Source organism: Mustela nivalis (assembly GCF_964662115.1).
Source record: "Mustela nivalis genome assembly, chromosome: 8".
Lineage (NCBI taxonomy): Eukaryota > Metazoa > Chordata > Mammalia > Carnivora > Mustelidae > Mustela > Mustela nivalis.
Window position 1 is genome coordinate 21,080,760 of NC_139027.1, and position 25,851 is coordinate 21,106,610.

At 44.3% G+C, this 25,851-nt stretch overlaps 5 protein-coding genes and 1 pseudogene across 6 annotated transcripts; all 6 read left to right on the top strand.

The window, feature by feature from the left end:
- Nucleotides 1–1,801: 1,801 nt before the first annotated feature.
- LOC309870609 (uncharacterized protein) lies at nt 1,802–4,910 on the top strand (the record flags this gene model as incomplete). The annotated part of the gene is given in 4 exon segments (XM_082742994.1): nt 1,802–1,876; nt 2,912–3,201; nt 3,203–3,618; nt 3,621–4,910. Coding segments are annotated over 4 exon segments (1,578 nt in total). The 3' UTR covers nt 4,418–4,910.
- Nucleotides 4,911–7,886: 2,976 nt separating this feature from the next.
- On the top strand, nt 7,887–8,988 carry LOC309871791 (uncharacterized protein; the record flags this gene model as incomplete). The annotated part of the gene is made up of 1 exon (XM_082745234.1): nt 7,887–8,988. A coding segment is annotated over one exon (1,008 nt), but the record flags the coding sequence as incomplete, so codon positions are not given.
- An 878-nt stretch (nt 8,989–9,866) lies between these two features.
- Nucleotides 9,867–12,190, top strand: LOC309871728 (uncharacterized protein). Its single transcript, XM_082745074.1, has one exon. The coding sequence runs from the start codon at nt 9,936–9,938 to the stop codon at nt 12,186–12,188; it is 2,253 nt and encodes a 750-aa protein (XP_082601200.1). The 5' UTR covers nt 9,867–9,935; the 3' UTR covers nt 12,189–12,190.
- A 710-nt stretch (nt 12,191–12,900) lies between these two features.
- Nucleotides 12,901–14,294, top strand: LOC309871752 (uncharacterized protein; the record flags this gene model as incomplete). Its single annotated transcript, XM_082745136.1, has 1 exon — nt 12,901–14,294. One exon carries the CDS (start codon nt 12,901–12,903, stop codon nt 14,278–14,280), a length of 1,380 nt encoding a protein of 459 aa, XP_082601262.1. The 3' UTR covers nt 14,281–14,294.
- An 88-nt stretch (nt 14,295–14,382) lies between these two features.
- Nucleotides 14,383–16,180, top strand: LOC309871743 (uncharacterized protein; the record flags this gene model as incomplete). Its single annotated transcript, XM_082745120.1, has 1 exon — nt 14,383–16,180. The coding sequence occupies one exon, from the start codon at nt 14,383–14,385 to the stop codon at nt 16,171–16,173; it is 1,791 nt and encodes a 596-aa protein (XP_082601246.1). The 3' UTR covers nt 16,174–16,180.
- Nucleotides 16,180–18,476, top strand: LOC309871731 (spermatogenesis-associated protein 31H1-like; annotated as a pseudogene). The gene has a single exon. The product of its transcript is annotated as a spermatogenesis-associated protein 31H1-like (transcript).
- The last annotated feature ends 7,375 nt before the right edge of the window (nt 18,477–25,851 follow it).

Sequence of the window (25,851 nt, forward strand, 5' to 3'; positions counted from 1 at the left end):
TAATGTGAATTCCCAGAATACAGGGGTCATATTTATCTTTGTAGTCCTAGCACCCAAGCTACTGCCTAGAACTTAGTAAGCACTCATTAAATGATCTATGAATACATGAAAGGGGTGCCAGTTGTGCTGTGGTTATGGACGCCAACTGGATCAATATTTGTGTCTGTAAGAGGAAATGTGCTCTTGATTCTCTAACCTAGAACATTTTCTGATTTTATTTTTTTCTCTTTGTGCCATTCTAGACTTCAAAGCAGCATACATTGAAAAAGATCCAGAAACTCATAGGTCAGAAAGATCCTATCCTTGATTCTTCAGCTCACGGCTAATGACAAATTAACTGTGGGTCTCTTTTAAAACTCCAGACTTTAATAACAGGTCGAGGGAGGGAATTTGAAAAAGATTATGTAAATGAAAGAAAAGTGCTTATTCTTTCTAGCATCTCCAAAGAATTACTAGATTCTTTTTAGCAACTTCCAAAGAGATGTAAACAGATTGATTATTCTTCCTATGCTTCCTTTCCCCATTCCTTTTTGCCTAATTTTCCTTTTGTGTAGAACTCAAAGTATCAGGAAAGAAATTGGGTGAGGTTAATGTTTGGTGCAGGAAGTTCCGATAACTTTTTCCCCTCTCATAGGCACTGGATAGACTCCTTTGGGAGAAAAAAATATGTGTTATGAACTTTGGTTCCCCTACTCCAACTCCCTACTCGCATGATTGTTCCTGCTTTTTCCAACAGCTTCATCTACTCCATGGTGAAGGCAGCATAGTAGAGTTCAAAATATAAAAACTTGAGCCCTGGGTTAAGTCTGAGCTCTACCAGTAATTAACTTCACCTTTGTTTTCTTATCTGTAAAACAAGGGGGTGGAACATGGTAGAGGTAGTATCAATGATGAGGGAGCAGGAGGCTGGCTGAAGACAAAGCAAAAGCTGGCACCTTGCACCCCTCTCCACCTGCTCCCCTCAATAATGTGTGTGACATCACTGAGGCACCCCTGACTGCCATAAATGAGAAAACAGTTAACTTGCAGACATCAAAATCCTGCAAGACAGAGTCTCCCTTGGTTTACAAATGTCCTAGAGATCTACAAAGAAGTTACCTTATCAATAGCACAATTTCCAGAGGCAAATAACTCAGTTTCTCAAGCCCTAAATAAAGTTAAATCTCTTCTAAACCTAAATCTCACTAACAAAGATGCTTGATAGCAGAAATGTGAATGGCTTGCCAAAAGACAACATTGATCAAGCCACAAGGCCTCTGGCACCTTTTAGGCCCTCTTTAGCATATGAAAACTCCATTGACACCTCCCTCCCCTCACAACCGGGAGCAGCAGCTCTTCCTGCCCACGGGTCCTGTCCCTGTGCTTTAATAAACCACCATTTTGCACCAAAGATATCTCAAGAAATCTTTCTTGGTCATCGGCTCCAGACCTCAGCCCACCGAACCTCACCTAGGTTCTAGAACTTCATCATCAACAATTAGGGTGCTAAAAGCTTCTTTATCTCTGCTCCCAGCTTCCCAGTGGGAAGAAAATCTTAGGATGAGCTGCTCCGAAGCTAATCAGACATAGTGAGTAGAGTTGACCTTCACTACCTATTCCTCCTCTCTTCAGCTTACTCTACTGATAAACTCTGTAGGAGTTAGGAGAAAGGTACCTAGTACTGTTTTACTTCCCTCACAATTATAGCTGTTCCTTTTCTAAGTTAAGTCACTATTCTTATTGCTTTCCTTACTAGTACTTTAATACCACTTCAGTGACATTGACCTACTCTTGTGTCCAGCTTTTCAGGTCTCCCCATGGGATGGGCCCAGGAGTACGCATTCTGGTCAATGGAGAGAAGTCTTCAACAGATCTTCCAACATCTGGAATGTGCAAGGTCAGGGAAGGTCGTTTCTGGGAGGAGGTTGGGTGGTGGAAGTTTTTGTTTTTGTCTTAAGTAAACTCTACTTGAATTGAATTGAATTCTTGAGATCAAGAATTGCATGCTCTACCAACCGAGCTAGCCAGATGCCCCAAAGGTGGTAGAACTTTTTAAGAGGGAGGAAGAGACCCAAGAAGGGAGGTAGTAAATAGGGAAAGAGGGAGGGAAAAAGAGAGGGAAAAGAGAGATTGTTAGTTGGTTGCTTATTTACTTAGTTTGGGCAGTGGGGACAAATTCTGGGTCCAAAGGTTTAGTCCATGGATCATTTCTGATTGGAATGGAGACCCATACCTTCCTCTCCTCCTTATAGAGGAATTCTTTACATAAGTAATTGATATTGGGGAAAAAAACCTCTTTTGTTGTTACTGTTCTCCCTCAGGCCAAAATATTTCACATGTGAAATAGCCATTACCTTTCCCTTTTCCTACTTTTTCCTGCCTCAAAGCAAATGGAAACTTTTATTTCCTATATCAGGTCTTATGGAATTGTGTTTGCTTGAATCCCAGGATACGATTTCTTCCTCCACCTCCTCTGTGCTTGTGGCTCAGGAGCCTGTTCTACCCTGTTGTGGCTGTAAGAAGGCAAAACATTCTGCTAACTACAGCAAATCCTGCGGATCATTATGCAACAACTCCAGCCTGTCCCACCTTCCCGTCTTTTCTGAAGGAACAACCTGGAAACTCTAGAGCCATAATTTACCTAGTTTACCCAAAAACCAGTCTTCCATGTTAAGGAACCAAGGCACAGCCCTGCCTCCTTTTCAGCTCTCAAGAGTTTGGGAAATCAAAACTGTTACAGAATTTGGAAGTTCTTTCACCCTTAAGATCCCAAAACTCTATTATCAACTCTGTGTTTGAAACCCCAGATCTCTGCCAACAAGAAAAAACAAAGAATGGGGGAGAGAGCAAGAGTCATTTGACATTGGATCATGGGCCAGATTTTATTTTCACCAAGGCAAGACCATGATTCTTGGGGTGGGCTCCAATCTAGTTCTCTCCTTTGGCTAGGTGGGCGTTAGAGGGACATATAGCTTGGAAGGTTTATACTTTGAGGGAACAAACAGTGCCTCTGCCGGTGAGGGAATCATGGGCAATGCTGAATTATTTAACTGAGGCACAAGGAGGAGTTCCTGAACCACAGAAACCTCAAATCCAGGTACCTATGCCCATTCATCAAAGCACTGAACAAAGTCTCTACATTAAATTCCCAAACTGTACATTATTTCAGCTCCCTGTGAATATTGGAGTGGAATCTGGATTAAATCGAACAAAAACAAAAATTTCAGTCAATTATCCCAGGTAAGCAGTCACAACTTGGGGATGGCCCACAAATCCTTGAATCCAGGCCCTTAGTTACATCATTGGGCATGCCACTTCCCAAAAGTTTAGGAGCTGATGTAATTCCAGAGAAAACCCCTGGACTGCAGGAGCAGCCAAAACATGTTCTAGAACTTAATATAGAACAGAAGGTCATAGGTTTTCTGGAAAAAAGGATTCAGCAGCATAAGTCCCACATGCCTAATGTGGAATTGACCCCAAGGCTACCATGTCAAGTTACAAAGAGCATAAAGCTAACTCCTTTAGCATTACTTCAAGTCATGGCTTCAATGGGGATGATCCCAGAATCACATTCAGAAGTGATAGAATCTGTGGGTTTGTTCCCACAGCCACCAGACAAAGTTGGGAAACCAATGGAAACCACAAAAAAGTGAGTGTAAGCACTAAACCATCATATCAAGTCACTAAACCAAGTGCTCAGCATCAAGTTATGGAATCCAAGGTGACCTCCAGACCACTGAATCAAGTCACAGATAATGTGAGGGTAACGCCTGCAGCATTGCTTCAAGTCATGGATTCTATGGGGATGATTAATGAATCACATCCACATATCATAAAACCAGTGGGAATAACCCCAAGAACACCATCTCAAGCCATGAAATCAGGGGAAATAACCACATCATTGGACCATAAAGTCATACCATCAGGAAAGATGCATCCAAAGGCACAATATACAGTTGTGGAAACTGTGGCAATGACTTTTAGGCCACATCCTGAAGTTACTGGATCAGTGAATATAACCTCAAAGCCACAAAGTCAAATCACAGGACCAATTCTTCCAGGGCCAATATGTCAAAATACAAGATCATTGGAAATGATCTCCAGTCCATTGCATCAAGTTACTGATTACATGAAAGTTACTCCAGTGGCACTATTACAAGCTATGGATTTCGTGGGAATAATTCCACCAGCACAGCCACATGTTATAGAATCTGGAGATTCACAGTCTGAAATTGCAACTTTGGCTGCAGGAGAAGCTCAACCAGTTGGTTTGACATCTTCTAGCTCTCCTCCTACTATTGGTCCACCTGGAGTTGTAGGATCTGTGGGTTTACCTCCAAAGCCACCATTTAAAGTCACAGAATCAGTAGAGATGATTCCAATGCCATCACATCAATCCATACATTCTTTAAAGGTAACTCCAGTAGCACTGGGGTAATCCATGGGAATGATCATAACACTACAATCACAAGTTGCAGAAGTCAGGATTTGACCTCAAGGCCAGTATCTTAAGTCAGGAAACCTCTGGAGTTGACTCCTGGGTCATGGATTCATGCGCAAGACTCTGTGGAGTTGATTCCACCACCATATGTTCAAGGCACAAAAACTACAGCATTAACCCCAGGGCTACCTCATCAAGTCATGGAATCTCTAAGGTTGACCCCATGGCATCAGATTTTAGAATCTTCAGAGATGAGTCCAAGGCAAAGCCATCAAATGATGGAAACTATGGGGTTGGCTTCTGACCCCATAATCAGAAATGTGACTGAGTCAAAACAGTCACATCATCAAATAATGGAACATTTAGAGACAGTCCCAAGATCACTGGGTCAAAGAGCAGCATCTAAGAAAATGAGCCAAAAGCCACTGCATCAAGTCACAGAATCTGCAGTAATGACCACCAAATCTCTACTTCTAGGTGCAGAATATTTGGGGGTGAAGCCAATGTCATAACTTAAGATTGTGGATTCTATGATGTTACCCCCAGGATTGCACAATGTAACATGTGTAGACATGACTCCAGGTTCGGTCCCACAGATGGTGAAATATGGACAGCTGATCCCAACTGTGAGCCCTAGAGAACTGGCCCCAGAACTTCAACTGCAGATTGTAACATCTAATGAGTTGGCTCCTATTTCACAGCTGGAAAGTGGGAATTCTGTGCAGTTAGCCCCAGGGTCTCAGCTTCAAGGTGTGAAATCTATTCATTTTACCCTAGGAACAGAACAACAAAGTCAAAAATCTGCTGAGTTAGCCAAGGCACCACAGTTGCAAAATAGGAAATTGCTAGATTTGACCCACAATTCACAGTTGCAAGGTCTGGAATATGTTCATTTGGCTCTACCACTGAAGTTTTCAGATACAAAAGCTGTGGAGCTGATCCTAAGACCAATCCAGGAAGAGAAGAAATCCATGGAGTTTGTCCCAAAGCCATGGATACAAGATGGAAGATATAAGGAGACCGCCCCAGTACTATTGCTTAAAGATGTGAAATTTCCTCAAATGGTAGAATGTAGAAATGTGATTCCTGAAACACAGGTGGAAATAATGGAACATTATTGGAAACATGAGGAGCTGATCTCAGGGGCACACATTCAAGCAGTAAAATCTGCAGAGCTGAACCTCAAGCCAAATCATCAAGCCATAGAACCTGAAGGATTAACCCCATGGCATCAAGCTTTGGAATCTTCAGGAATGATCCCACAGCCAGGATATCAAGGAGCAGAAGTAGAGTTGATTTCCGACCCTTGTCACCACAGGAAAGAATCTATGGAACTGACACAATCATCTTTAAGAAGTACTCCAGTGAACCAGACTTAAGAATCTATGCAGGTGAACTCAGTGCCATTCCAAGGTGCTCTTGAGACAATGCTCCAAGGTGTAAAAGCCTTGGAGACTTGAATGCCTCAACACATAACACAAGAATCTCCAGAGTTAGTACCAGGATCAGAGATGCAAGGAATGAATCCAGAAGTGTTGGACCCAGAGTCCTAAAGTATGAAGTTTGTTCATCTGAATCTAGGACGGTATTCAGAATTTATGAACTATAAGAAGTTGAACCCAGAACCTCAATTTCAAGGTGTGAAATCTGTGCTGCTGACCCCAGAACCACAGCCCCAAAGTACAAAATCTGAGAAGTTAACTCTAGGTCTGTTAATGCATGGCAGTAAAGTTGTGGATTTAACTGTACCACTGGAAGTATCTAAGAGGTTTATTCCTTTTTAAAAAAAAAAAGATTTTATTTATTTATTTGACAGAGATCACAAGTAGACAGAGAGGCAGGCAGAGAGAGAGAGGAGAAAGCAGGCTCCCCGCTGAGCAGAGAGCCTGATGTGGGGCTTGAACCCAGGATGCTGGGATCATGACCTGAGCCAAAGGCAGAGGCTTTAACCCACTGAGCCACCCAGGTGCCCCTAAGAGTTTGATTCCTAAAACACACTTATATGTCGAATCGAGGAAACTAAGCTCGGAACCACATTTACAAGCAACAACATTTTTGGGTCCAGCTTCTAGACCAAGGCATCAAGACACAGCATCCGTAAAGCTGGCTTCGGAGACCTGGCCACAAGAGGAGGAATCTGTGAAATTAATCCCAGAGCAAGTCACAGGAACTACTGGGATGATGCCCAGGGCCGTATTTTCAGAATTTTTCAGAGATGACTCCAGGGTCAGGCCATCAAGACACAGAAACTGCACGGCTCTTTTCTAGGGCTTTCTCCAAGTGGCATTAATACCAAAACCAACAGGTCAAGTTATAGAATCTACAGGAATGAATCTAAAGCCACACCTTCCAAGTTACTGAGCCTTCAGAGATACCCCTAAGGTCAGAATACGAAAACACAGAACCTTTTGGGTTGGCATTGTCTCAAGTGGAAAATATCCAGAAGATGATGCCAGTACCACCATATTCAGTAAAAGGATCCCTGGAATTGACTTTAGGACCACGAATGCAATATGAGAAATCAGAGCCACTAATGCAAAATTTGAAATCTGTGAAGTTAACCCCTGAGTCATCCCCAGTAGTGGTGGGACCTAAACAATTTATCACAGGACCAAAATGACATGTTCTGGAGTTGACCCCAGAGCCACAGTTCCAGGGAGTAAAGTCTATGCAGCTGCATCCAGAGCCACAATTACAAGATGTGGAATATGTTAACTTAGTCCAACAGCCAGCTACTACTGGAATGGTAGAATCTGAGAAGCTGGTACAAGAACCAATACTACAATGTATAATATCAGAGGAATTGACTAAGGGGGCACAGCTTCAGGGTGTGAAATTGATCCCAGGGCCATATTTGCAAAGTGTCCGATTTTCAAATTTACCTCCAGGACCACTTCTTCAAGGAGAAAAACCTGTAGATTTCATCTCAGGGTCCCCACATCATAGTGTGAAATCTGATGCACTGACTCCACATTCTCCAGTGCAAGAAATCAAATTATCAGATTTTAACCCACAGCCAAAGAATCAAAGTGTTAAGTTCAAACTCTCTCCAGAACCAGAAAATCAAGGTATGAAATCTGTGGAACAAAACTCAGGACCATGCTTGCAAGATGTCAGATTTTTTTTCTTTTTTTAATGATTTTATTTATTTATTTGACAGCGATCACAAGTAAGCAGAGAGGGAGGCAGAGAGAGAGGAAGCAGGCTCCCTGCTGAGCAGAGAGCCCGATGTGGGGCTCGATCCCAGGACCCTGGGATCATGACCTGAGCTAAAGACAGAGGCTTTAACCCACTGAGCCACCCACGTGCCCCAAGATGTCAGATTTTATGATTTGACCTCAAAACCAAAGCATCAAGTTTTGAAACATGTGCAATGTGTACCGGGAACACAGGTTCAAGATGTACAATCCTTAGGATTTGTAACAGAATCACCTTTACCATTAAGCCAAGAGCTCTTGAGTGAAAATATGAAAACTCTTCGTTTATTGAAGGATCCCAGTTTCATAGCATGCAGTCTATGAAATTGGCCTCAGAACTACAATTTCAAGCTGTGAAGTCTCAGGAACTGAGTCTAGGGCCAAGGCAGCAAGATGTCAAATTTTCTGAATTGACCTCAGGGCCAAAACTTCAAGGTGTCAAATTTGGGGAGCAAACCCCAGGATCAGTGTTTAATGGTGGAAATTCTGTAGAGATGACTCCAGAATTAGCACTTCAAGATTCTAAATTAGCAAAGACATCTCCAGGGCTTCAAGATATAAAACAGGTAGGGCTTACCCTAAGGCCATGGTTACAAGATGTCAAATTTTGTGATCTGACATCAGGAAGTCAAACTCAATGTGTGAAATCTTCAGAGTTAATCTCAGGGCCACAACTACAATATGTAAAATTTTTTGAGTTGACCCCAAGCCCAAAGATGCAGGGAGTAAGATCTGTGGGGTTGTCCTCAGGACCTCAAAAGCAAGTGGTCAAGCCTGATAGGCTAGTACCAGAGACACTGTTTCAAGGTGTAAAAAATTTAGGGGTGGACCAAATGTCCAACTTGGAAGGTAACATTTCTTATAGAATTGTCTTCCAGCCAGAGAAACCAGATGAAAAATCTATGGGGTTGACTCCTGAGTCACAGTTGTCAAGTGTAAACTATTCTGAGTTGGCTAGAAGAACACAGTTACAAGGTATAAAATCTTCTGAATTGATCCAAGGGCAAGGTGTGGAGGGTATGAAACCAATGGAGCTGACCCCAGACTCAAAACCTCAAGGTGTCAAATCTGAGTTGTTGACCTCGGAGCTGAAAGATGTGAAATCCGTGGTCTTAACTACAGGACAGGGTCTAAAACATATGGAATCTACTTTGCTAACTCCTAGTCCACAGCTGGAAGGTGAGAAATCTATGAAGATAACCACAGTGCCAATGGATAGAATATGCCAAACCTGTGAAAAGCACCCAAGATACCAAGCTTCAAGGTACCACTTATGACTTGATTCTGCATGCAAGAATTCAAGACTCCAAAGCTGTGGAGTTGGTCCAAAGAACCCAACTGCAAGATGTGTAAACTGTGGAATTGAAATTTGAGCCCAAGATGGAAGGTGAGAAAGCTGTGCCTTTTGCACCAAGGCCATTGCTCCAAGGGTCTGAACTGCAAGGTGTAAAACCCAAGGAACTGACTTTAGAGCCACAAACCCAAGATAGTAAATTTATCAACAGTACTCCATGTTTAAAGCATCAAAGTTTACAATATGTAGAGGAAACTCCAGATTCAGAGCCGTAATGTGTAAAATCTGTAAAGTTGACCCCAAGGCTAAACAAGAAGGCAGTAAAATCTGTGAAAGTGACCAGAAGATCAAAGTTTCAAGGATTAAAAACTGTGGACTTAGCCCTAAGGCAACAGTTTCAAGAGACGGCACTCATGAATTTAACATCTGGGCCAGAACAGGATGGCACGCTATTTGTAATCTCACCAAAGAAGCAATGTGTAAATTCAGAGCAGTTGCAGAGAGGGGCTAAGTTGGACGATGGGCTGTCTTTGGAGTTAACTCCAGAGCTAAAATTTAAAGGTAAAAAATTAGTAGAACTCAATTTTGAGTTACAGTTGGAACGTATGAGATCAGACTTGACTCCAGAATCAAATATTCAAGGTTTAAAACCTAAAGAATTCAAACCTGAACCACTTGAACCACAGTTGCAAAGCATAAAGTCTCCTAAGTTGACCCCAGGGGCACCACTGCACCAGATTAAAGGCTCAGAGTTAGTTTCAGAGCCACCGCTTTGTGTAAAAACAGTTGAGTTGAAACAAGAGCCACTGCTTGAAAGTACAAGATGCATTCAGTGGATACCAGGACCTAAGTTCCAAGCTGTGAAATCTGTAGAGTTCATCCTCGGGTCACAGTCTCCAGGTGTTAAATTTGTAGGGTTGAAATCTTCGACACAAGAGATGTGAAGTCATCTGAATTGACTCTCGGGTCCAAAACTCAAGGTGCGATATATACAGAGTTCAACCTTGGGCCACGGTTGCAGAACATGAAAACCCCTGGGGTGCTCCCAGAAACACAGCTGCAAAAAGGGAAGGTTTTGGCATCAACCTCAGAGCCACAGCTTCAAGATGTCAAAACTACTGAGTTCAAAAAAGAGCCACAGCTGGAAAGAATGAGGTGTATCCAGTGGATACCAGGACCTGATTTCGAAGGTGTGAAGTCAATAGGGTTACAATCTCAAGGTGTCAAGTCTCTAGGGTTGAAACCTTTGATACAGTTCAGAGATAGAAAGTCATCTGCATTAACTCCAAGGCCAAAGCTCCTAGATACACAATCTTTGGCATCATTCCAGGAACATGAACTTCAAGACTGTGATTTGAAACCTTGTCGACAGGTTAGAAGTGTGAAATCATGTGAGCTGACTTCAAGGTCAAAGCTCTGTGATATAAAATTTATACCATTGAAATCTAGGCTTTGCATGCATGATAGGAAATCTACTAAATTGACTGCAAAAACAAAGCTTCAAGAAGTGAAACCCTTACAGTCATCCCCAGGAGCACAGCTTCAAGGTGTGAAGTCTCTGGTGCTTATAGAAGATCCACAGCTTCCTGGTATGAAATCTGGGGTATTAAGTCAAGGATCACAATTACAAAGTAATACAACTAGAGAATTGAACTCCCCACTATACTTGACAAGCATGAAGTCATCTGAATTGACTCTTCAGACAACACTTCAAGGTGTGAAATCTGAGAATTTCAACTCTAGGTCACAGTGGCATGATCTAAAACCTTCTAAGTTGTCACCTGAGATAAAGTCCCAAGATAAGACATTTACTGATTTAAATCCAAGTTCACAGTTGAAAGATACAACATTTTCTACACTGATCACAGGAACAAAGATTCAAGGTACCAAATGTACAGATTTCAACCTTGGGCCATTGTTACAACATGTGAATTCTTTTGAAAGGACCTCAAAGACAAAGCTTCAAAATGTAAAACATAAAGAAAGCTGTCCCAGTCCCCAGTTACAAGTTGTGAAATCTTCTGACCTGACCTTTGGATCAAAGCTTCAAAATGTGCAGTTGGTGTTCAACACTGACCCACAGTTTCAAGGAGAGAAATGTTCTAAATTAATCTCAGAAACAAAGTTTCAAGATGTAGAATCTGTGAATGTCAAACCTGGGCCACAGCTGAGATGTGTGAAATCTTCTGAATTGATACAGGGGACAAAGCTTCGAAAAGTGAAGTCCATGGATTTCAAGTCAGGTCTCCAGCTGGAAGATATGACATCTTCTAGGTTGATCATGGGTATAAAGTTTCAAGATATAAAATCTATGAATGTCAAGTCTGGACCACACTTGAAGGATGTGAAATCTTCACAAGTGATCCCAAGGGAAAAGCTTGGAGGTGTGAAATCTGCAGAACTGAAAGCTAATCCAAAGTTACAAGGGGAGAAATCTTCTGATTTGACCCCGGAGAGGAAGTTTTCAGGTATGAAAGCAGGCCCACAGTTACAAGATGTGAAATGTTCTGAGTTGATCATGGGTATAAAACTTCAAGATAAAAAATTGGCAGGGTTTGGTTCTAGATCATACTTGCAAGGTATGAGATATTCTGAAGTGATCCCAGGGTCAAAACTTCAACAAGTGAAACCCTCTGAGTTCAACCATGGTCCAAACCTACAAAGCGGGAAATCTGATTTAATTCAGATGAGGAAGCTTCAAGGTGTGAAATCTGTGGAGTTCAACCCCAGACCACAGAGACAGGATGAGAAATCTGATTTGAAAGTAGAGTGCAGGCTCCAAGATTTGAAATCTGTTGACTTAAAACCGGTTCTGCAGTTACAAGGTGTGCCATCTTCGGAGTTAACACCAAAAACAAAGCTTCAAAGTGGAGAATCTGTGGAGTTCCTTATCAGACCCACGTGGCAAGACATGAAACCTCTTGAATTGACTCTAGGTGCAAACACCCAAGATGTGAAATCTTTGGGGTTTGAGTCAGTTTCACAGTTACAAAATAGGAAATTGCCTATGCTGACACCAGGATCACACATTCAAGGCATGAAATCTCTGAAATTCAGCCCTGGGGCAAAGTTGCAAGGTGCAAAATCTCCTGAGTCTGTAAAGCTTCAACTAATGAAAACCACAGAGGTCAACCATGACCTAGAGTTCCAGGTCGCAAAACCCTCTGAGTTAGCCTTGGAATCAAAGATCTGCAATGTGATATCTTCCCAGTTCAATGCTGGGAAGCAGCAGCAAGAAGAGAAGTCTTTTAAGTTGAAACCATGGCCAGAGCTTTAAAGTGTGAAATTTGTGGTATACAACCCTGGACCACATTTGCAACATATACAATCTTCAGAATTGTGCAAAGAGCCAAAGCTCCAAGATGTGAAATCTAAGGAATCCAATCCTGAGCAACAGTGGCAAGATGTTAAATCCACTGAGTTATGCTAGGGATCAAGGCTTTAAGGTATGCCATCCTTCAAGATCAATCCTGGGCCACAGTTACAAGAGATAAAACCTGAGTCATGAACAGACAGGAAGCTTCCATATGAGCCATTTCTGGAAATGAAGCATCAGCCTAAATTACAAGGTGGGAAATCCTCTGAATTTAATCTAGCCCCACAGCTTCAGGGTATAAATGTTAGGGCATTCAGTACTGGACCACAATTGAATGGTGTAAAATCTGAGTTGAATTCTGGATCAGAGCCTCGAGGTATACAATCCCAGGTGTTCTGCCCTGGGCCATCCTTTGCAAGATGTGAATTCTTCTGCATTTATTTCAAAACCAAAACTTCAGTGTGTAAATTCTGTTGGATGCAAATCTGAGCCACGCTTGCAAGGTATAAACCCTTCTGAATTAACTTCAGTTTCAAAACTTCAAGGTACAACGTCTTCTGAGTTGAGTTCAGAGATCACAAGGGAGACAACTGTGGTGTTCAACCTTGATCCACATTTGCAAGATTTGAAATCTGAATTGATTCCAGGGTCAAAGTTTCTTGCTATAGTACGTATGGAATGCAATCCTGAGGCACAGATGATGTGTGTAAATTCTTCTAAGTTGAATCCAGAGCCAAAATTACAATGTGTAAATTCTATGGGGTGCAAACCTGGGCCACCTTTGCAAGGTGTACAGTCCTTTGAATTGACTTCAGGGACAAAATGTCAAGGTCCAGGATCTCAGGTGAATCCGGGGTTCAAGAATCAAAGTGAGACATCTATGCTTTTCAGTGCTGAACCACATTTACAAGATTTGAAATCCGAATTGATTCCAGGGTCAAAGTTTCTTGCTGTAGCACCTATGGAATGCAACCCCTGGCCACAGATGAAGTGTGTAAATTCTTTGGAGTTGGATCCAGAGCCGAAAGTACAATGTGCTAATTCTATGGGGTATGAACTTGGGCCACCTTTGCAAGGTATACAATCTTTTGAGTTGACTTCAGGGGTTAAATGTCAAGGTACGGAATCTTTTTATTTGAATCTGGGGTCAGAAGTTCTAGGTTTAAAATCTCTTCTGTTCGACCCTGTGCAACATTTACAAAATGTGAAACATGAATTGAGTCCAGGGACAAAGTTTCAAGGTATAACATCACAAGAATTAAACTGTGGCCCACAGCCGCAAGGCGTGAATTCTTCTGATTTGAATTTTGGGTCAGAACTTCAATGCATAAATGCTATAAAGTTTAATCCAGACCCAGAGATGCAAGACATGAAACCCTCTGACTTGAATCCTACGTCACAATATCAAGGTACAAAATCTATTTTGTTCAGCCCTGGACCACATTTGCAAGGTGTAGAATCTTCTGAGTTAATTCCAGGGACAAAGTTTCCAGAAATCCAGTTTTTGGAGAATCACTGTGGGTCACAGCAACAAGTTGTGTACTCAGTGTTCACTTTAGGCTCTTCGCTGAATGGTATGAAGTCTGTGTTATTTTTACCAAAGCCACTGCTTGAAGATGTAAAGTCTGTGAAGACCAACAAAGAGCCAGTGTCTTGTGGTGGAAATTCTGTGAAATTGGCTTCAGGCTCTGAGCTGCAGGACTTGAAATGTGAGATGTTTGCACTAGAGCCATGTTTTACAAAAGTGAAATCTATGGCGTTAAATCCAGGGCCACATGCTCAAGGTATGAAGTCTGGGGAGTTGCCTTCACACCTCAGGCATCACAGTGAGAGATCTGTGGTGTTTGCACCAAAGGTGTGTTTTCAAGATGTGAAACCTCTGGTGTTGAAACCAGGGCCACAACCTCAAGATGTGAATTCTAAGGATTTGATTTCTTGCCTCAGACAGAAATCTGTGGTGTTTGAATCAGAGCCATGTTCTCAAGATGTGACATCTTTGAAGTCAAACTTACAGCTACAGCCTCCAAGTACTAATTCTTCAGAGTTTCCATGATGCCCAGGGTCACCAAGTGTTAATTCTGAGGTCTTTGCACCGGAACTATGTTTTCAAGATACAAAATCTGTAGAGTTGACACCAGAGTCCCCACAGTAAGTTATGAATTGTCAAAAGTTGACTTCAGGATGGCAAGGTATGAAACCAACAGTGTTGGCACCAGAGCCAACTAAGAAGTTCATACCAGGACCCATGTTGTGTAGTGTTAACTTTTCAAATTTGTCTCCAGAATCACATCGACAAGGTGAGAAACCTTTGGAGTTTACTCCAGAAGCAAAGTTGCAAAGTATAAAACATGTGACATTGTCTTCAGCATCTCTGCAACAAGATATGAAATCTGTAGAGTTACTACTGGGGTCACTGCTTTCAAGAACAAAATCTGAGGAACTAATTCCAAAGAGGAGCTATCAAATCACAGACTCCTCGGAGATAATCCCTAGGCCAGGGCATCAATTTGTAGAAGGTGTAGAGATGATCCCAACACCAAAGCCTCAAGTCCCTAAATCTGTGAATTTGGTGATCCCAACACCAAAGCATCAAGTCTCCAAATCTGTAAATTTGATTTCAGTACCAATTTATCATACCACAGAAAGGTCGGCACATCAAGGCAATGAAACAGTGGAAAAATCTGTGGGGTTGGCCCCAAAGTCAACAAGTAAAACCATGGAATCTTCAGGAGTGCCTTTAAGGCTAGATCTTCAAGTCCCAGAATCTGTTGATCTGACTCATGTGCTAAGGAATCAAGGCTCTGAATCCTTAGAATTAACCTTAAAGAAAATCCCAGAAACTCTCAAGTTGCTCTCTCAGTCATGGCCTCAAGTTAAGGACTTGGGGGAATCATATACAAGTCCAGTGCAGGAAGTTACAGGATCTGAAAAGATGACACCAGAGCCCAAGCGTCACACTACCGAAACTATGGGGTTGACCCCCAAAACAAGGCCAACAGAGAAGGAATTCCTTGGCATGACCCCAGAGCCAATAAGTAAAACCACTGGATATACAGAGAGCACTCCAAGGCCCTATCCTCAAGCACTAGAATTCGTGGGGGTGATCTCCAAGAAAAGACTGCAAAGGGAAGAATCAGAAGCACTGACTACAAAGTCACTACATCATGTCTCAGAATCTTCACAGATGACACCAAAGCTAAAATATCCAGTTCCTGGATCTGTGGGTTCAAACTCTAAGCAATGGCTTCAAAGGGAGGAATCTTTAGATTTGTCCACAAGGCAAACACGTCAAGCTACAGGACATGCAGAATCTGTAGAGCTCACATCTGACACACGGCAGCAAGGGGATGGACCAATGGGGCTGACACAGCCACAGAATCAAAGTATGAAATATTCACAGATAGCTCCAGGACTACAGGGTCAAATTACAGAGTTTATGAGGATTAGTCCAAGGCCACTAGATCAAGTCACAGGATCTACAAAGACACAGCTTCAAGCTGCTCAACCAATAGGAATAACCTCAATAGGCCCCCGAAAAGTTGCTGAATTTGTGAAAGTGACTTCTGGGCCACCACTTCAGGTTGTAAAGTCTGTAGCATTAACACCAGGGGAAACCTCTCAAATGGTAGACTATGTTGGACTGATTCCAAAAGTACAAGATGTGAGACCTTCTGAGTTTATCTCAGGGCTATGGTTGCAAAGTGTAAAATCAAAGGTATTAACCACGGAGCCAACACACCAGATTTTGGATATAATGAAGCTGATAGAATTTCAAATTGTAAAGACTGTGTTAATCCCAGGGCCACCACTTCAAATTGTAAAATCTGAGGAATTAGCACCACTACCCATTCCTCAGATTGTAGAACCAATAGGCGCTTCCTTAGGATCAGCTACTGAAGAAATGGATTGTTTGATTTCTTCCCAAGGCCACATCTTCAAGAAATGATAGAACCTGTAGAACTAACTCTGAGGCCAAATACCAAAGAGAAATCTTCAGAATCACTCTCAAAGCCAGCATTTTCTTTGGAGGAATCGACAGTGTTCACTCATGAACAAGGGCTTCAGGCTGTGAAAGGAATGGGGGTAAAAATAGGACCTCCTCATATCATGGAATGTGAGGATTTGTATCTAGTACAGGTATATCAGAATAGGGAATCTGAGGATTTTATGTCAAGAGAAGAGTTACAAATGGGGAATTATTTCTCTAGATTTCTAGAGAACTCTTCAAACTCACTCATCTCAAGCTCTGCCAAAGCATCTGAATTAGGAAGCCTTTGTGATTTGGAGATACCAGAAGTGTCGAGGGCCTTGGATATAAAAAATTTGGGACAGATATTTTGCAGTCTGAAGAATACTTTATAAACTCTACTATGATACAAACTTCAACCCTTCCCTTGTCCCTTCACAATCAACCCTCTGATTAAGATAGCTAACATTGTAGAAATGCCACATTTTGAGATCCCAGGAGTGGGTGTCATATGTAGGAGGACTGATAATAAGCAGGTGGAGAGGCTAGAGAATTCACTCCAGCGCCTATCCCAACATCCACTGCAAAGCTGGATATCACCATCTAGGGCCTTCCAGTCAGGATCAGGAACTCAAAGAGGCCTTAACTGATCTGTCTTGAGCAGACAACAGAATGTCTGGGAGAATCACTCCTGGAGACAGTGACTACCCAGAAAATATCTCTCTAAGATGCTAGTGTTAGGGAAGGTCTTGGGAACCACTATGGAAAGGAACCTTTCTTCTCAAACATCTGTAACAGAAAGAGCCACTGCAGATATCTGTCAGATATCTATTCAGAATTTATTTGGGGTTCTTGCAGAACTGATGGAACTTTCCAAGAGTCTGCTAGAGAATAGTCAAAGTATTATTTCTCAGACTTGTGTCCAAAAACTACATTCAGAGACACTCGTATCATGGTCATGAACAAAGAGCCTTAAGGATGTGGACACGTAGCTCCATGTCCTCCATAATATAGCAATACTCTGGGGCTAGTGTGAACATAAAGAAAAGTTCAAAGCTTAGTGATATATCCCAGGAAATCATTCAGCACATGTCTGTTTCATGTATAGAGGGCCAGCCTCCTGTCCCAATAAATTTAGAGACTTCCTTCAATATAGTTTTCACTAGGAGAGATTCTGTTCCAATAGAAGAGAGTGAGAACTCACAGAGTTCACAGACAAGGATTTTTGAGTCCCAACACTGTCTCAAGCCAAGTTATCTTCCCCAGGCCAAGACTGACTTGTCAGAACAGTTCCAGTTGCTACAAGATCTGCAGCTAAAAATGGCAGCAAAACTGTGAAGGAGTCAAATACCCACCAGTGTACCTCCACCTCTAACTTTAGGTCTGGTTTTAAAATACACTATCTGCCTACAGTGTGGCCTATGTGTAGGATTTAATTGCTGTCATAAATTACAGGGCACTTTGGTGCCTTACCTTCTTATATACCCACAGCTCCACCTTGTAAGCACTCCTGAAGGCCACGGAGAGATTAGGTTGCATCTTGGCTTTAGTTTGATAACTGGGAAAAGATCCCAAGTCCCAAAGTATCACAGAAGAGACAGATCCATCACACCAAGGAGTTCTATATCACCATCACTAAGGAAAGCTACAAATCTATACTCGAGCTTCCAAGAGTCCTAGTTATACAATGGATTTCCAGTCTGTATCTTCCCAATCTCCTGCTCCTGTACAAGTCCACATCAGGCAAAGACAGTATATGAGTCCTGCCCTAGCAGGAAAGATGACAATTGGAGGGCCAGGGCACTATGAGTTTACTCATGTTCACTCTCTACCAGAGAGTGACTCTGAAAGTACTCAGGATGAAAAGTGGGCTAGAGGAGAACCAAAAGACCCATAGTTCAAAATACCCAAAGAAAAGAATCACTACGGGACACAGAACACAAAACACAAAATTATACACAAATGGTAGAACCACAATACCAAGTTCTTCTCTGGATTTACCAGCCCAGTTAAGAAGGAAGAGGAATGGAGTATCTCAGACAACTACTGCCTCTTCAAAAAGACAATCTAAGAAATCCTCCCAACCCAAATTCATTCAACTGCTTTTTCAAGGTCTAAAGCAAGCATTCCAGCAGACAGAATTATGGCTTTTACTGGACAGAAGCCTGAGTACAAGTCAAGGCCAGACCATTTGCATTCAAGCAAAAACCACCATCAAAAACAAAAAGCCAGAAATTATTCCTCATCAGAGATATCAAAAGAGAGAGGATGTCAGTTGTTAAGCTAAGTCCAACAGACATAACCACTAAGCAGGAGAAGATGGTATGGGAAGAAATACAACAATACAGATCAGCTCAACAACCAAAAAGAGTTAGCTCTTTCCAACTTAGACATACCCAACTACCCAAGCCCATAGTTTCCTAAAGAAGTGCTATTGTCATAACCACTTCAGAAGGACAGCCTGTGGTTATTGTTCAAAACGACAATAGCAGGTAAGAAAAACTCCTACAGATAGAAAATCTCTAGCCAGGAGTCCAAGAGCTCCAAAATAGGAACCAGAGTTCAAGCCAAGGGGGAAATCTAAATGGTTGCTTAAGAGAACCTCACACAATCAGGTTAAAGAGAAATTCGCACCCAGAAGCAAAGCCACCATAGCTTCTTAAGGGAGAGAAACCCATGTACTTCCTCTGAAAGGAGCCACCACAGTTCCTCTGAGAAGAGCCTTCGAAGTTTTCTTCAGAAGGGACATCACAGTCTCTGAGAGGAGCCTTCGAAGTCCTTCTCTAAAGAGCCATCACAGTCCATCTGAGAGGATATCGAAGTCCTTCCCTAAAGAGCCATCACAGTCCCTCTGAGAGAAGCCTTCAAAGTCCCTCTCTAACGAGCCATATGGTCCCTCTGAGAGGAGCCACCAAAGTTTTCTTCAGAAGAGACATCACAGTTCCTCTGAGAAGAGCCACCATGTCTTTATCAGAAGAGCCATCACAGTCCCTCTCAGAGGAGCCATCGAAGTCCTTCTCTAAAGAGCCATCACAGTCCCTCTGAGAGGAGCCACTGAAGTCCATCCCTGAAGATCCATCACAGTCCCTCTGAGAGGACCCACCAAAGTCCTTCCCTAAAGAGCCATCACAGTGCCTCTGAGATGAGCCTTCAAAGTCCTTCCCTAAAGAGCCATCACAGTCCCTCTGAGGAGAGTCATCGAAGCCCTTTTCAGAGGAGCCATCACAGTCCCTCTGAAAGGAGCCATCAGAGTCCTTGTGAGAGGAGATGTCACAGTCCCTCTGAGAGGAGATGTTGCAGTCACCTTGAGAGGAGCAGTCACAGTCTCTTTCAGAAAACTCATCATAGTCCTTTCGAGGTGAGAGGACATAGCCCTTTTCAGAGAAGACAGTACAAGCCCTCTGAGAGGAGCCATCGAAGTCTTCCTTGGAAGAGACCTCACAGTCCCTCTAAGAAGAGCCACCGAAGCCTTCTTTAGAAGAGATATCACAGTCCACCTGAGAGGAGCCATCGAATTCCTTCTCTAAAGAGCTTCAGAGTCCCTGTGAGAGGAGCCACTGAAGTCTTCCTCACAGTCGCTCTAAGAAGAGCCACTGAAGCCTTCTTCAGAAGAGATATCACAGTCCCTCTGAGAGGAGCCTCTGAAGTCTTTCTCAGAAGAGCCATCACAGTCCCTCTGAGAGGAGCAATCGAAATCTTCCTCAGAAGAGATATCACAGTCCCTATAAGAGCAGCCACCGAACCCTTCTTCAGAGAGCCATCACAGTCCCTCTGAGAGGAGCCATCGAAGTCTTTCTCGGAAGAGACATCACAGTGCCTCTAAGAAGAGCCACCGAAACCTTCTTCAGAATATACATCACAGTCCCTCGGAGGAGAGCCACCGAAGTCTTTCTCAAAAGAGCCATCACAGTCCCTCTGAGAGGAGCCATCGAAGTCTTCCTTAGAAGAGACATCAGTCGTTCTAAGAGGAGCCACCAAAGCCTTCTTCAGAAGAGACATCACAGTCCCTCTGAGAGGAGCCAACCAAGCCTTCCTCAGAAGAGCCATCACATTCCTTCTGAGAGAAGCCACTGAGGTCCTCCTTGGATGAGACATCACAGTCCCTGAAGGGGAACCAATGAAGCCTTCTTCAGAAGAGCCACTACAGTCCCTCTGAGAGGAGTCATCGAAGTCCTTCTCAGAGGAGCCATCACAGTACCTCTGAAAGGAGCCATCAGAGTCCCTGTGAGAGGAGATGTCACAGTCCCTTTGAGAGGAGATTTCACAGTCTCTCTAAGAGGAGATTTCGCAGTCTCTCTAAGAGGAGATGTCGCAGTCCCCTTGAGAGGAGCAGTCGCAGTCTCTTTCAGAAAACTCATCACAGTCCTTTTGAGGTGAGAAGACATAACCTTTTTGAGAGAAGACAGCACAGGCCCTCTGAGAGTTGCCATCAAAGTCTTCCTCGGAAGAGACATCACAGTCCCTCTAAGTGGAGCTACTGAAGCCTTCTTCAGAAGAGATATCACAGTCCCTCTGAGAGGAGCCATCGAAGTCCTTCTCTAAAGAGCATTCAGAGTCCCTGTGAGAGGAGCCACTGAAGTCTTTCTCAGAAGAGCCATCACAGTCCCTCTAAGTGGAGCTACTGAAGCCTTCTTCAGAAGAGATATCACAGTCCCTCTGAGAGGAGCCATCGAAGTCCTTCTCTAAAGAGCATTCAGAGTCCCTGTGAGAGGAGCCACTGAAGTCTTTCTCAGAAGAGCCATCACAGTCCCTCTGAGAGGAGCAATCGAAATCTTCCTCGGAAGAGATATCACAGTCCCTATAAGAGGAGCCACCGAAGCCTTCTTCAGAGGAGACATCACAGTTCCTCTGAGAGGAGCCATTGAAGTCTTTCTCAGAAGAGACATCACAGTCTCTTTAAGGGGAGCCATCGAAGCCTTCCTCAGAGGAGATATCAGAGTCCAAAATCTTCCAAAATCACCAAAACCTTCCACAGAAGAGCCATCACAGTCTCTCTGAGAGTAGCCACCAAAGTCCTTCTCTAAAGAGTCATCAGAGTCCCTCTGAGAGGAGCAATCAAAATCTTCCTCAGATAGATATCACAGTCCCTATAAGAGGAGCCACTGAAGCCTTTTTCAGAGGAGACATCACCATCCCTCTAAGAGGAGCCAACGAAGCCTTCTGCAGAAGACACATCACAGTCCCTCTAAGGGGAACCACCGAAGCCGCCTTCAGAAGAGCCATCACAGTACTTCTGAGAGGAGCCATCGAAGACTTCCTCGTAAGAGACATCACAGTCACTCTAAAGGGAGCCACCGAAGCCTTCTTCAGAATAGACTTCACAGTCCCTCTGAGAGGAGCCAACCAAGCCTTCCTCAGAAGAGCCATCACATTCCTTCTGAGAGAAGCCACTGAAGTTTTCCTGGATGAGACATCACAGTCCTTCTAAGAGGAGCCACCGAAGCCTTCTTCAGAAGAGACATCATAGTCCCTCTGAGAGGAGCCAACCAAGCCTTCCTCAGAAGAGCCATCACATTCCTTCTGAGAGAAGCCACTGAAGTTTTCCTGGATGAGACATCACAGTCTCTGAAGGGGAAATAACGAAGTCTTCCTCAGAAGAGCTATCACAGTCCCTCTGAGAGGACCCATCGAAGTCTTCCATGGAAGAGACATCACAGTCCCTCTAAGAGGAGCCACCGAAGCCTTCTTCAGAAGAGCCACCACAGTCCCTCTGAGAGGAGCCATCGAAGTCCTTCTCAGAGGAGCCATCACAGTCCCTCTGAATCGAGTCATCAGAGTCCCTGTGAGAGGAGATGTCACAGTCCCTCTGAGAGGAGATGTCGCAGTCCCTCTAAGAGGAGTTGTTGCAATCCCCTTGAGAGGAGCAGTTGCAGTCTCTTTCAGAGAACTCATCATAGTCCTTTCGAGGTGAGAGGACATAGTCCTTTTGAGAGAAGACAGCACAGGCCCTCTGAGAGTAGCCATCGATGTCTTCCTCGGATGAGACATCACAGTCCCTCTGAGAGAATCCCCAATGTCTTCCTCAGAAGTGCCATAACAGTCTCTCTGAGATTAGCCATCGAAGTCCTTCTCTAAAGCGCCATCACAGTCCCTCTGAGAGGAGCCATCGAAGTCCTTCTCAGAGGAGCCATCACAGTCCCTCTGAATCGAGTCATCAGAGTCCCTGTGAGAGGAGATGTCACAGTCCCTCTGAGAGGAGATGTCGCAGTCCCTCTAAGAGGAGTTGTTGCAATCCCCTTGAGAGGAGCAGTTGCAGTCTCTTTCAGAGAACTCATCATAGTCCTTTCGAGGTGAGAGGACATAGTCCTTTTGAGAGAAGACAGCACAGGCCCTCTGAGAGTAGCCATCGATGTCTTCCTCGGATGAGTCATCACAGTCCCTCTACGGGGAACCACTGAAGCCTTCTTCAGAAGAGACATCACAGTCCCTCTGAGAGAATCCCCAATGTCTTCCTCAGAAGTGCCATAACAGTCTCTCTGAGATTAGCCATCGAAGTCCTTCTCTAAAGCGCCATCACAGTCCCTCTGAGAGGAGCCATCGAAGTCCTTCTCAGAGGAGCCATCACAGTACCTCTGAAAGGAGCCATCAGAGTCCCTGTGAGAGGAGATGTCACAGTTCCTTTGAGAGGAGATGTCGCAGTCCCTCTAAGAGGAGTTGTTGCAATCCCCTTGAGAGGAGCAGTTGCAGTCTCTTTCAGAGAACTCATCATAGTCCTTTCGAGGTGAGAGGACATAGTCCTTTTGAGAGAAGACAGCACAGGCCCTCTGAGAGTAGCCATCGATGTCTTCCTCGGATGAGTCATCACAGTCCCTCTACGGGGAACCACTGAAGCCTTCTTCAGAAGAGACATCACAGTCCCTCTGAGAGAATCCCCAATGTCTTCCTCAGAAGTGCCATAACAGTCTCTCTGAGATTAGCCATCGAAGTCCTTCTCTAAAGCGCCATCACAGTCCCTCTGAGAGGAGCCATCGAAGTCCTTCTCAGAGGAGCCATCACAGTCCCTCTGAATCGAGTCATCAGAGTCCCTGTGAGAGGAGATGTCACAGTCCCTCTGAGAGGAGATGTCGCAGTCCCTCTAAGAGGAGTTGTTGCAATCCCCTTGAGAGGAGCAGTTGCAGTCTCTTTCAGAGAACTCATCATAGTCCTTTCGAGGTGAGAGGACATAGTCCTTTTGAGAGAAGACAGCACAGGCCCTCTGAGAGTAGCCATCGATGTCTTCCTCGGATGAGACATCACAGTCCCTCTACGGGGAACCACTGAAGCCTTCTTCAGAAGAGACATCACAGTCCCTCTGAGAGAATCCCCAATGTCTTCCTCAGAAGTGCCATAACAGTCTCTCTGAGATTAGCCATCGAAGTCCTTCTCTAAAGCGCCATCACAGTCCCTCTGAGAGGAGCCATCGAAGTCCTTCTCAGAGGAGCCATCACAGTACCTCTGAAAGGAGCCATCAGAGTCCCTGTGAGAGGAGATGTCACAGTCCCTTCGAGAGGAGATTTCACAGTCTCTCTAAGAGGAGATTTCGCAGTCTCTCTAAGAGGAGATGTCGCAGTCCCCTTGAGAGGAGCAGTCGCAGTCCCTTTCAAAAACTCATCACAGTCCTTTTGAGGTGAGAAGACATAACCCTTTTGAGAGAAGACAGCACAGGCCCTCTGAGAGTTGCCATCAAAGTCTTCCTCGGAAGAGACATCACAGTCCCTCTAAGAAGAGCCTCCAAAGCCTTCCTCAGAAGAGACATCACAGTCCCTCTAAGTGGAGCTACTGAAGCCTTCTTCAGAAGAGATATCACAGTCCCTCTGAGAGGAGCCATCGAAGTCCTTCTCTAAAGAGCATTCAGAGTCCCTGTGAGAGGAGCCACTGAAGTCTTTCTCAGAAGAGCCATCACAGTCCCTCTAAGTGGAGCTACTGAAGCCTTCTTCAGAAGAGATATCACAGTCCCTCTGAGAGAATCCCCAATGTCTTCCTCAGAAGTGCCATAACAGTCTCTCTGAGATTAGCCATCGAAGTCCTTCTCTAAAGCGCCATCACAGTCCCTCTGAGAGGAGCCATCGAAGTCCTTCTCAGAGGAGCCATCACAGTCCCTCTGAATCGAGTCATCAGAGTCCCTGTGAGAGGAGATGTCACAGTCCCTCTGAGAGGAGATGTCGCAGTCCCTCTAAGAGGAGTTGTTGCAATCCCCTTGAGAGGAGCAGTTGCAGTCTCTTTCAGAGAACTCATCATAGTCCTTTCGAGGTGAGAGGACATAGTCCTTTTGAGAGAAGACAGCACAGGCCCTCTGAGAGTAGCCATCGATGTCTTCCTCGGATGAGTCATCACAGTCCCTCTACGGGGAACCACTGAAGCCTTCTTCAGAAGAGACATCACAGTCCCTCTGAGAGAATCCCCAATGTCTTCCTCAGAAGTGCCATAACAGTCTCTCTGAGATTAGCCATCGAAGTCCTTCTCTAAAGCGCCATCACAGTCCCTCTGAGAGGAGCCATCGAAGTCCTTCTCAGAGGAGCCATCACAGTACCTCTGAAAGGAGCCATCAGAGTCCCTGTGAGAGGAGATGTCACAGTTCCTTTGAGAGGAGATGTCGCAGTCCCTCTAAGAGGAGTTGTTGCAATCCCCTTGAGAGGAGCAGTTGCAGTCTCTTTCAGAGAACTCATCATAGTCCTTTCGAGGTGAGAGGACATAGTCCTTTTGAGAGAAGACAGCACAGGCCCTCTGAGAGTAGCCATCGATGTCTTCCTCGGATGAGTCATCACAGTCCCTCTACGGGGAACCACTGAAGCCTTCTTCAGAAGAGACATCACAGTCCCTCTGAGAGAATCCCCAATGTCTTCCTCAGAAGTGCCATAACAGTCTCTCTGAGATTAGCCATCGAAGTCCTTCTCTAAAGCGCCATCACAGTCCCTCTGAGAGGAGCCATCGAAGTCCTTCTCAGAGGAGCCATCACAGTCCCTCTGAATCGAGTCATCAGAGTCCCTGTGAGAGGAGATGTCACAGTCCCTCTGAGAGGAGATGTCGCAGTCCCTCTAAGAGGAGTTGTTGCAATCCCCTTGAGAGGAGCAGTTGCAGTCTCTTTCAGAGAACTCATCATAGTCCTTTCGAGGTGAGAGGACATAGTCCTTTTGAGAGAAGACAGCACAGGCCCTCTGAGAGTAGCCATCGATGTCTTCCTCGGATGAGACATCACAGTCCCTCTACGGGGAACCACTGAAGCCTTCTTCAGAAGAGACATCACAGTCCCTCTGAGAGAATCCCCAATGTCTTCCTCAGAAGTGCCATAACAGTCTCTCTGAGATTAGCCATCGAAGTCCTTCTCTAAAGCGCCATCACAGTCCCTCTGAGAGGAGCCATCGAAGTCCTTCTCAGAGGAGCCATCACAGTACCTCTGAAAGGAGCCATCAGAGTCCCTGTGAGAGGAGATGTCACAGTCCCTTCGAGAGGAGATTTCACAGTCTCTCTAAGAGGAGATTTCGCAGTCTCTCTAAGAGGAGATGTCGCAGTCCCCTTGAGAGGAGCAGTCGCAGTCCCTTTCAAAAACTCATCACAGTCCTTTTGAGGTGAGAAGACATAACCCTTTTGAGAGAAGACAGCACAGGCCCTCTGAGAGTTGCCATCAAAGTCTTCCTCGGAAGAGACATCACAGTCCCTCTAAGAAGAGCCTCCAAAGCC